The sequence below is a fragment of the Anopheles coluzzii genome, chromosome X (assembly GCF_943734685.1).
Source record: "Anopheles coluzzii chromosome X, AcolN3, whole genome shotgun sequence".
NCBI lineage: Eukaryota > Metazoa > Arthropoda > Insecta > Diptera > Culicidae > Anopheles > Anopheles coluzzii.
The window spans coordinates 7413739-7425444 of NC_064669.1; the positions used below are offsets into that span (position 1 = coordinate 7413739).

The following is an 11706-nucleotide window of genomic DNA, read 5'->3' on the forward strand; positions in this document are numbered from 1 at the left end:
GAGAGGGAGAGGGAGAGAAATAGAGAGAAGAGAGATGAGTAAAGGGTACAGAGGGACCCAGAGATGTCAAGGGAGCGGTGGGAGCAGATATGTCATCAATCAAAGGGAATCCTTCAACGGAAATGTCAAAAACAACGCAAAAAACCCAAAACCTACAGAATGTAACAAACAAACAATGATTTTCTTCTGTGCCAAATGATTTTTTATTGTCCAAAAAAAGAACTTTACCAGAAAGAAATTCGCCAATATCTTTTGCTACACGAACCACGAACTACACAATGTCTGTTGTTTTAAAATTTATATAAATTTATCAGTATTTTCCAAACGTAACGTTTTTCGATTGCTCCTCCCGTAGCTCATCGCCCCATCGCCCCGTAGCCGCTCACTCTACCGCACCCTCGTTGCGCACGCCGTCGCTGGCCGTCGCTGGCCGGTGCTTCTTCCGGCCGCTAAACAGACCGCGAACCAGCCGCCCGAACAGCCGGGACGGTTTTACGCGCTGAGACTTCGGCCCGGGGTCACATTCCGGGCGCCGTCCGGCATCGGCAGCGGCAACGGGAGCTGGTTCAAATATCCCTCTATCATCACCAGCAGCTCCATCTGGTCGAGCAGGCTGACCAGCACGCCCAGCAGCTCGAGCATCTGGCGCATCAGCCACAGCAGCTCGCACATCACCGTCACGGTGATGAGCAGCAGCACCAGCAGCAGGACCACCACCAGACAGTCCATGGACGGTATCAGCGCGGGCCGGTTCCTCTCGTTCCGGATCATCGCGGATCGGGCGGTACCGCAGCAGCAGCGGCGTGGTCGAGGACGCGAGCGACACCGACACGGACACGAAGCTGTCGCTGGACGCGGTGGCCAGCGACTGGGAGGACGACGCTTCTGGCACGATACGCGCGTAACGTTCACACTGCAGGTGGCCCTCGCACATGGGGTTTTCGCCTCACTGTCGGATCGCGTTTTGAGCGTTTTGGTTCACGGGTTTTGGCACACACACACACACACACACACACAAGCACAGCAAACAGTCACCAGAATCCTTTGACGGCAGGGCAGGTCCTCCACTCCACTGCTCACAACCACAGCAACACGCACCGCAGGAACCAGACAGCCAGACACGCGCTGCAACACACCAACACCAGAACCATGCAGGAACAGCAGAACGAACGGGTTGAGGCTTTTGCCTTTACAATGCCAAACAGTCATCCGCTGGGAGCAGGCCGAAGGAAGGTAGAACTGTACCGATGGGCGCTTCAAACGGAAATAAGCGGACGGGCTCGCGATGACTTGAACGATTGCGCACGAGGAACAATGAGTGCCCCGCTCACACACACACACACACACACACACACACACACACACACACACACACACACACACACACACACACACACACCCGTGACAAATCCGCGGATTGTGGGCCTGGCGGAGACCGACGAGCAGCAGCAGCTTCGACGGCGGCCCACGATGAACGCGAAAGAGCGAAACAGTGCCAGCGCACGGCAAACAGGGAAAGAGCGTACTCCATTAAAAGTGGCCATGGCAAGCGGAGCGGACGAGCGAGAGATTGAGAGAGAGACAAAACAAGCGCTGACACAATTGCAAATATTTCACGCAAACGCACGAACCTTCCCGGTACACGGGAGGCCATCTTTCTTTTTCTCTCAACGCGAGCGCTCGCGTGTGTTTGTGTGTGTGCGTGTTCCCCCTCTCCGAGTGTGTTTGTGTGTGTGTGTGTGTGTGTGTGTGTGTCGGTGTGTGTAGGCGCTCGGGAAAGGGCATACGTCATGCGGGCCGTACCGTGACACAGGCCGAACGAAGTAAATATGCAAAAAGGGTAAAAGAGAAAACAGAGACAACTAACCTCAACTCGAGTTTTAATTATGTTTATTAACATTTACGCTACACCTAAAAAGCGCTCAGTGTTTGCCAAAAGTCGTTCAATATGATTATTTGTACACAGCAAATTTACATTCCAGTTTGTGTTGCGCTATTCATCACTCGCCGCGCTGGCACCTCCTCGCTGCGCCGCCGCCCCCGGTTCCTGGATGTTGGGGGTTGCTTCAGTAGCGCCGGTCGAGCGGCTCCTGCAAGGGCTCCGTCATGTCGAGCCCCGAGTCGTTGTGCGGATCCGGCTGCCCGTGTTCCAGCGACGGCTCCACCTCCATGTCGATGTCCGGATCGTCGGGGTACAGCTGGTCCATCCGGTCCAGCGAGTCGATGTTGTTCACCAGATCGTTCAGTTGGTGCTGCACCCAGGCGTACTCGCACGGGCGCAGGTACCGCCGCCCGTCCAGCTGCTCACGCTTCAGCTTCTCCAGCTGGTGCAGGAAGAATCCGCGTTGCACGTTGCCCGGCAGCACCAGGCAGACGTGCGTGTGCAGCCGCCGCCAGTCCTGCTCCGCCCGCTGGCGCAGCTGCTTGTGGCACACCGCGGCCTGGAAGGATTCGCGCGGGCTCATCGGTACCCGGTGGTGCGCGCACCGCCGATACTCGCACGTCCGGGCGCTTTGGCGCGGTGCTCGGTGCTCTTCCTCTGCGGGCTGGTGCGACATGTCGGTGCTTGTCGGTTTGCTGTTCCTGAGCGGTCACTGGGCACTGGGGCACTGGGAGTACTGGGAGGAGGTGGGAATATAAAACGGCCCCAAACTGTTGACTGACTGGCGATGCTGGTGCTAAAGTGCTTCTTGCTGCGACGAACGATCGTGTCAAAGTGATTGCCCCGCGGCGAGCACTGCCCGAGCGAAACGGTTGCTCGCCGTTGCTATTGGTTACGGCACACTCGCTAGGCGTGATGCAAGCACTGTGTACTTTGGTTACACTTTTGATGCGAGACCTTGCTGGCAGAGATGCAATGCTCAACGAGATGAGGAAATAGTTTTCGTCGGCTGGAAGTGAAGCCCTCCATCGAAAGCGGAGTGTTAAATACGGTGACTAGTAACAGAGCAGGGGTGAGATAGACATAAAAAGGATAACCAAAAAAAAAAAAAAAACTCATTCCTTTCGAGGACAATCAACGGCATTGTGATATTAGACATTTTTTTTAATTGTTTCAGAAATGTCATTTTAATCGGAGCCTTTTCCCTTGTTCCTTGTACACCACGGACCGGCACGTAGCACAAGACATGTTTGGAGATGTGAAAAGATGTGACTCCATCACGCTAAGATTTGTTTTCTCTATTGCCAGCAGGACCCATGACCCGATGACGAGCAGCAAATCGCAAAAATCCCCATCGTCGGCTGGAAGTGAAGCCCTCCATCGAAAGCAGAGTGTTAAATACGGTGACTAGTAACAGAGCAGGGGTGAGATAGACATAAAAAGGATAACCAAAAAAAAAAAAAAAACTCATTCCTTTCGAGGACAATCAACGGCATTGTGATATTAGACATTTTTTTTAATTGTTTCAGAAATGTCATTTTAATCGGAGCCTTTTCCCTTGTTCCTTGTACACCACGGACCGGCACGTAGCACAAGACATGTTTGGAGATGTGAAAAGATGTGACTCCATCACGCTAAGATTTGTTTTCTCTATTGCCAGCAGGACCCATGACCCGATGACGAGCAGCAAATCGCAAAAATCCCCATCGTCGGCTGGAAGTGAAGCCCTCCATCGAAAGCAGAGTGTTAAATACGGTGACTAGTAACAGAGCAGGGGTGAGATAGACATAAAAAGGATAACCAAAAAAAAAAAAAAAACTCATTCCTTTCGAGGACAATCAACGGCATTGTGATATTAGACATTTTTTTTAATTGTTTCAGAAATGTCATTTTAATCGGAGCCTTTTCCCTTGTTCCTTGTACACCACGGACCGGCACGTAGCACAAGACATGTTTGGAGATGTGAAAAGATGTGACTCCATCACGCTAAGATTTGTTTTCTCTATTGCCAGCAGGACCCATGACCCGATGACGAGCAGCAAATCGCAAAAATCCCCATCGTCGGCTGGAAGTGAAGCCCTCCATCGAAAGCAGAGTGTTAAATACGGTGACTAGTAACAGAGCAGGGGTGAGATAGACATAAATAGGATAACAAAAAAAAAAAAAATCTCATTCCATTCGAGGAGAATCAACGGCATTGTGACATTAGACATTTTTTTTTTAATTGTTTCAGAAATGTCATTTTAATCGGAGCCTTTTCCCTTGTTCCTTGTACACCACGGACCGGCACGTAGCACAAGACATGTTTGGAGATGTGAAAAGATGTGACTCCATCACGCTAAGATTTGTTTTCTCTATTGCCAGCAGGACCCATGACCCGATGACGAGCAGCAAATCGCAAAAATCCCCATCGTCGGCTGGAAGTGAAGCCCTCCATCGAAAGCAGAGTGTTAAATACGGTGACTAGTAACAGAGCAGGGGTGAGATAGACATAAAAAGGATAACCAAAAAAAAAAAAAAAAAAAAACTCATTCCTTTCGAGGTGAATCAACGGCATTGTGATATTAGACATTTTTTTTAATTGTTTCAGAAATGTCATTTTAATCGGAGCCTTTTCCCTTGTTCCTTGTACACCACGGACCGGCACGTAGCACAAGACATGTTTGGAGATGTGAAAAGATGTGACTCCATCACGCTAAGATTTGTTTTCTCTATTGCCAGCAGGACCCATGACCCGATGACGAGCAGCAAATCGCAAAAATCCCCATCGTCGGCTGGAAGTGAAGCCCTCCATCGAAAGCAGAGTGTTAAATACGGTGACTAGTAACAGAGCAGGGGTGAGATAGACATAAAAAGGAAAACCAAAAAAAAAAAAACTCATTCCTTTCGAGGAGAATCAACGGCATTGTGACATTAGCCATTTTTTTTAATTGTTTCAGAAATGTCATTTTAATCGGAGCCTTTTCCCTTGTTCCTTGTACACCACGGACCGGCACGTAGCACAAGACATGTTTGGAGATGTGAAAAGATGTGACTCCATCACCTTAAGATTTGTTTTCTCTATTGCCAGCAGGACCCATGACCCGATGACGAGCAGCAAATCGCAAAAATCCCCATGGTTGTCACATTACATCAAGCAGATCAAGCAGACGACGAACCCTCATTGATTCGATTGCGGCAACCATCATTGATTCGATGGGTTTTATGAGACGATTGGACGGCATCAAGATCTATTACCAGGGTCCACTTTCGTCCTATGCTAGGAAGCGGGTCGTTTGGAGTAGAGTTAAAGGCCCGTGCAGGCCCATTGTAGCTAGAGGAGATGGCAAGCATGAGCAGGAACACGAATGTACGCCAAACAATTAGGTACGCTTTTGCGTGTTTTAAGCCTTCACCGCAGAGATGATGTTAAGGATAGTTCCAAAATCGAGCGAGAATGTCTAAAGAAAAAAAGGCACTGAAAACCAACAACTATTACGAATTGTTTCTTCACACCCTGTCGTCCGATCACCTTTTCGATTATTATTATGATTTTCAATTTCCATCTGAAAATGATTCATCCACGTACTTTGGAGCAAGAGCTTTGCGGAAACCGGTTAACAGAAACACTTTTCGAACCAGCCGGGCGATCGCGTTCGCATTCCGAGCCGCTGGACTACCCCTGCGGCGAGCGAAATGCAGCACACGGGAAGGGAAAAACGGAGTGAAGCGCGCAATAAAACCATAACCCTGAACCCCGGCCCGGGTTTGAAGCTTGGTGGGTATAAATAACCATAAACATAATAACAAAGGCAACCGAGAGCAGGAGAGAGAGATGCCGGAGCAGCAGTAAAGATGTGTTATTTTTTTTCGGACGATGAAACCAAGCTTCGGTTCTTCGTTGTGAAACACAGCTCGAACAGTGCTACTACCTTTCCTGTCCCATTTGTGTTCAGCACGCAATGAATACGCAATCACATATTTTTGTTGGAGTTTCGATTGGTTTTATTCAACCGTTAGCCGAAACAAAAAAACCAAAAAATCAAAAACTGCAGCGCCTAAAACTTGTCCTTGGCCGCCCGCAGTGCCTGCATCGTCTCGAGCGGCGTGCCTTTGCCGACGTACGCCTGCACCGCCGGCTGGTGCACGCGCATAAACACGTTGATGCGCTTCTCCTGCCCGATGGTGGAGGGAACGAGGGCCCGGCGGCCCTCCAGGTCGGCGGCCTGGGCCCGCTCGAGCAGCGCGCGCGTATCCGCATTGTCCGGCTCGACCTGGTGGCCGAAGCGCAGGTTCTGCAGCGCGTACTCGTGCCCGCAGTACACGCGCGTATCGTCCGGCAGGGCGGACAGCTTGCCGATCAGCGCGTCGTACATCTGGTCCGGCGTGCCCTCGAAGAAGCGGCCGCAGCCGGCCAGAAACAGCGTGTCGCCGGTGAAGACGGCCCGCTCGCCCCGGTCGCCGCCCTCGACGTAGTAGCAGACGTGCGACGTCGTGTGGCACGGCGTGGCCAAACACCGGACGCGCAGCTGCCCGATCGCGAACGTGTCGTCCTGCCCGACCCGGTTGGTCAGGCCGGGGATCCGCTCGTCGTCGCCCCCGTACACGGTCAGCTGGCCCCAGTCGGCGTGCTGGCGGTACTGCTCGCACAGCGCCTCGTTGCCCCCGGCGTGGTCCCAGTGGTGGTGCGTCGTGAGCAGCTGGTTCAGCTTGCAGCCCTGCTCCCGGGCAACCTCCAGCACCCGGGCCGGCTCGACCGGATCGACGACGGCGGCCTGGCGCGTCGCATTGCACACCACCAGGTACATGAAGTTGTCCTTCAGCGCGGGTATCTTCGTCACCGTCATGCTCGCCATCGCGGTCGTCTGCGTTGTGCGGGGCCGGCGCTGAAGGCTAAAGCTGGACACTGTGGAGCCGGAGCGGGAAACGGAGCGGTCACACTACTGACGGAAAACAAACACGGCTGTGCTTACCGGTAAAGTACAGGGCAGTCAGTCGCTGGGACAGCCGGTGGGGCAGAAAGCTGAGCAGCGCCATACGCGGCCACGGCGGAGGAAAAAGCAGAGCGGGCAGAGTAGTTAGTATATCGCTACGGCGGTACCTCCCATCGGGTTTGCCGCACACCACAGCAGCACGGTTCCGATAGGGATGATGGCGATGGGGCGCAAAGGCAAAGCTGGACAGCAAACTTACGGTGGGATGTTGTTTTTGCTTTTTGCTGTTGCTTTTACGCCGTACCTACGATTACACGGCAGTTTCTGTGGGGTGTGTTGATAAGGCGAATCCGGGCACTGATGGTGATAATTTGCCGGTATTTGTTTATTTTGTTGTGCAGTGAGTTTGACAGCCGCGGCTAGAGCGCACTATGGGCTGTAATGGTGGTTAATAAAAATAAAAATGGTTCTACAATTTCTCATTTGCGTCATTTTCTTTTTCTCCTTCATTTGGAACGGTCAGCAATGATCTATTTTGCTTATTTTAAGGATCTAGCATTTTTTTTTGCTTCAAATTAACGGTCCAAATATTTTTTATTCCTATATGACACAGCAGTTTCATGCACACACTGGGATGTCACTGTTACGTGAGCGGCCATAAAGTAAATATTCAGTTTTAAATTATTTTTTCGAAGAACCCGTTTACAATACCAAGTCGTGGGTCGAAGGAAAAATACCGAAGCACAAATTGGAAAATAAAATACAGGCGGTCCCCGAGATACACGGTTAATGGGGACCGAAAACGGCCACAAAATACCGCGTATCTTGAATTTCCGCGTAAGTCGAATCTCGTGGTTTGCAGCTAAAATATCAGTAATGTTCGTGTAATTTTGCAAGCAAGGGGAGGTTATAGTTACTTTATGAATTAGTTGATATAAATCTTACTGAATATAACAGTTTTAAACCATTTGAAATAGTTTTTAACATTCGATCAAAACGGAAATTATTTGGCAATTTAAAATTGATGTGTCAAATCAGTACAATTTGCTCAAAGAATTGTCATATTTAGAAAACCGCGTATCTCCGAATCCGCGTATAAGAGGTACCGTGTATCTCGGGGAACGCCTGTATATCAACTGCTAAACCGGGTGATATGATGAAACATAGTTTGTAGGTGGTTGTTAAATAAAACAAGAGCATAACATACAAATAAAATTTGTTTTAATACCAAAACATAGAAATCAAATACAAACACGTTTGTGAACTGCGATTTTGCGTGCATTAAGTATCGCATATAAGAGGATAATTGCTGTTATTACTAGCTTACTTGCAATTGGATGCTCATGTACTGCCGGAACTATCAGTTCAGTTGCTGGACTGGGAACAGCTACACGTTTCGTCCCGGATCCGGAACAGGTCTATGTACAGCTCTAGGAACGGAAACAAATTGGGAGCTGTTTTTGGATTGGTACAGGTTCAGCAACAGAACCCCCAGTAGCGGTTCCAAGACCAGTATGGATTCAGTGTCAACTCCAGGGACGAAATGGGTTTATCATCGATTCCAGTGCCCCTATGGGCTTAGTAAAAGTTCTAAAATCAAAGTGGGTTTGTAATCGGTTCCAGGACCTTTATGAGTTCATAATCAGATTCAGGACCTGGGGTGGGTCTAGTATCCGTTCTAAGACCAGTATGTTTTCAGTGTCAACTCCAGGTTCGGAATGGATTTCTGATCGAAGCCATGCAGGTATGGGTTCAGTATAAGTTCCAATATCAATGTGGGTATCGGTTCCATGATACTGTATGGATTCAGTGTCAATTCCAAGTTCGGAATGGGTTTAAGATCGATTTCAGTATCGATTTAGGTTCAGTGCAAGGTCCAAAATCAATGTGGGTTTGTAATCGGTTACAGGATTGTTATGGATTTGGTTTAGATTTTAGGAATGTTAATGTTAATGTCGTCAGCAGTTCCTGATTTGAATTGGGTTTACCCCTCATCATTTATCTTTTGGATTACTTGCAATTCTTTTGGTCTGAACCTCAGAGTAAAAGGGGTTCTTTTGAATTTCGTAGCGTAGCCCTGTAATCGGATCACATTAACGAGTAACACAAACATATCTAAATAGCAATTTATCCGTTTGGTAAGTCCGTGAGCTGCTAATGTCTGATTTCAATGTTTATTTTTGCAATGCACAAATTTTGCAATACTGTTTCCATGTTGCACTGGTACCGCATTTCGATGGCCTTTTTGAGATTCAAATAGTAAACAATGCGTGTAATTTTGACTGCAGATTATGAACGGTCAATTTGATTCCAGCGAAATGAGTCAAATAAAAGAAAAGAAAGACAAATGTTACAGAAAATGTCTCATCACATGGTGGCTACGTTTCATAAATGCTAGAAATGAATATACCAACAAACTTCTCACAACAAGTATTGCCTAGGTACACCATAAACTATCAATGCTTGTGAAATGTGGTGCAAATAATCACAGAACCAGAGAATAAACTCTTATTAGGAATAAATGTTAAAGCTCAAAGTAATGTAAACAAAATTCCATCAGATGTGAAGAAATGTTATAAATAGAAATATATAAAACGAATCGTGAATCAAAACGCATTCCAAAACCAATTCCAGACGGGGCCGGTGCAGTTAATGCTGAAAAAAGTCGTCCAACCACCATTCTACACATTTGATTCTAATTTAATATTCCTTGTTGTACTAGACAACTCTGAGCTTTTTTTTTTTAAATTCAGTTTTAATTAATGTAAAAAAAACTATTGAGAGTCTTCATAGATTCGAGAAAGTAGACTATGTACATAGATAATACAAGATGATGGGACTTGGTGTGTTGGATTCCTTAGTGAGATTCTTGTATCTCATATCATCCACTTGATTAATTTACATTTTAACACATTTAAAGACATTTAAAGTCCTTCTCGAACCTATGAAGAGAAAAGGGTAGGGTCATTTACAAAAAAGTACTAACAATATTTTGCGAGGACCGTTTATCCTCAAAATTCGTTAAAATTTCACTAAAATGCACCACTCAGATACATTTTTTTTCTATAAAAAAGAAGCATGGCCTCACTGGGGCAACGGGTCTATATCCACGACCGACTCTCTGTTGTGCCGCTCTTCTATTAGCTCGATTTTATAATGTCGGGGATTCAAAACTCGTGTGGACTGGACATTTTCTTTCCGGTCCAATCAAGTTCAATCAAGCTTACAAGTGGTGAAGGATTTAGATGTACCAAGATAAAATAAGAAATAAATTAAAATAAGGTGTGTATTGCTCTAACACTTACAGGCAACTCGATCGACTTACCATACTCGTTTTCTCCCGGTTGTCCTGGCACTCCTACGATCAGTGGAATGACTTCTGCGACTCCATGTCTACCAGCACAATTGCTTACCAAGGGCTAAATCCGGCTCGAAGGACCAAAGCGAGGGAACGCGATTTGAGCGGAGAAAAACCACATTTGCTGACACAACGTCAAGGGGAGAACTGCGGGATTTCCCGTACTGATTTGGTGTTTCGAATGTACACAATAAGTACGCAGACAGGATGGCTTACTCTATTAGAGCATATATTTTTTTTTAAATAATGTATGCGTTTAATGCTGCGCTTTGTTTATTTAGCAAAACTGTGTCGTGTTCTTGACAAACCTCTCAGCGCGGAATCTGAATTCATAATATTTTTTTTTGTTTGGTGTGTAAGTACATGTGTGAGTGTGTAAAAGAGTGTAGGTGTGTGTGTGTGAGTGTAGATTATGTTTAGTAGACGGTGGCTAACCCTAAACTATCTCTCGCAATATAGCGTGCTACCGCTCGCCCTCCACCTGTCTAGCTTATACTTTTTTTTTTAAAGAAGGGACGCTACTCTAGTATACAATATTTAAATAAAACATACAGTTAAACGATTCACATAGCATTGACGCAAAAAAACTTGGGATAGGCAATTCCGAGTGGTTATTGGTGTGATGGTTTTGTTTTTTTTTTTGCTTGTATTCAAGGTTTGTTTTTTCCTCTTCTTCTAGCTGCTACCACGTAATTACCAATAAACGACAAAGAAAGAGGGCGACAAAGAAGGAAAGGAACGGCTGCATCACCAGCCAGCACGTGGAAAAGGTCGAGCGCGGGCCAGCCAGCTAGGGAGTGGGAGCTGGCAAGGGGCAAAACCAAGGTATTTTTCCTCCACCTCCTTCTCCTCTTCCTCCTCCTCACACCTCATACTTTTGCCCATGCCCAGGCGACCCAGGCCCTGGAGCTGCTCGTCTCGCAAATATGTGTATGCGCGCTGCCCTCGCGATGCTGTCCTGTTCCTGTTCCTCACTGTTTCCACCACGGCCGATCACTTCAATTCTCCACGCACCGCGTTCATCCCCCGCCCTCCCTTGCCCCTCGTCTTTTGGAGTTAGGGATCCGGGGGCGGGTACGATTTGGTGGGTGGTGGGGTGATGATGGCCCAATGCAAAGTTGTAGCTAAGAAATGTTCGATCGCTCCCAGCGATCCCTACTAACCGAACGCCAAACATGCTCCGAGCACCGCGGGCCAGGGACACCCCCCCCCCACCCCACCAATATTTTGGCAGGGAAGCGTACACACGGGCACGGTTTACAAAACAAATGGGACGGGACAAATGATTGAGGGGCGCTTCGTTTCGCCAGCGCATTAGTTTGGTGCGCCCAAACTCCTCCTAGCTCTCCTTACTGTTAGGCGTAACTCTCTAGGGTTTGCTTATTTGCTTGCTTAATTCTAGGACCGTTTCACAATCAACCACGTGACAGGTTCAGGGGGGGGGGGGGGGGTGGAGGGATTAGGGAAGGGGGATATGATTCATACTTAAACAAGCTAGAATCAATATATGCCTACATCGAGACGAAGTTAAATAAAAATCAATCGGGAAAACC

The 11706-nt window shown here is 47.8% G+C and overlaps 2 protein-coding genes across 3 annotated transcripts in view; one reads left to right on the forward strand and one right to left on the reverse strand.

Moving 5' to 3' along the window:
* Nucleotides 1-11706, forward strand: part of LOC120959902 (rho-associated protein kinase 1) — a 212346-nt gene that overhangs the window by 119762 nt on the left and 80878 nt on the right. The window lies entirely within an intron of this gene.
* On the reverse strand, nucleotides 5841-7187 carry LOC120955962 (hydroxyacylglutathione hydrolase, mitochondrial). The gene is made up of 2 exons (XM_040377250.2): nucleotides 6835-7187; nucleotides 5841-6767 (listed from the first exon to the last, which is right to left on the reverse strand). The coding sequence occupies exons 1-2, from the start codon at nucleotides 6896-6898 to the stop codon at nucleotides 5920-5922; spliced, it is 912 nt and encodes a 303-aa protein (XP_040233184.1). The 5' UTR covers nucleotides 6899-7187; the 3' UTR covers nucleotides 5841-5919.

Excerpts from the sequence above, each read along its gene's own strand:
- LOC120955962 (XM_040377250.2), bottom strand. The coding sequence starts at position 6,898 with ATGGCGCTGCTCAGCTTTCTGCCCCACCGGCTGTCCCAGCGACTGACT. Across the intron at positions 6,768-6,834 it reads GACTGCCCTGTACTTTACCG|TGTCCAGCTTTAGCCTTCAG; the intron begins GTAAGCACAGCC and ends CCGGCTCCACAG.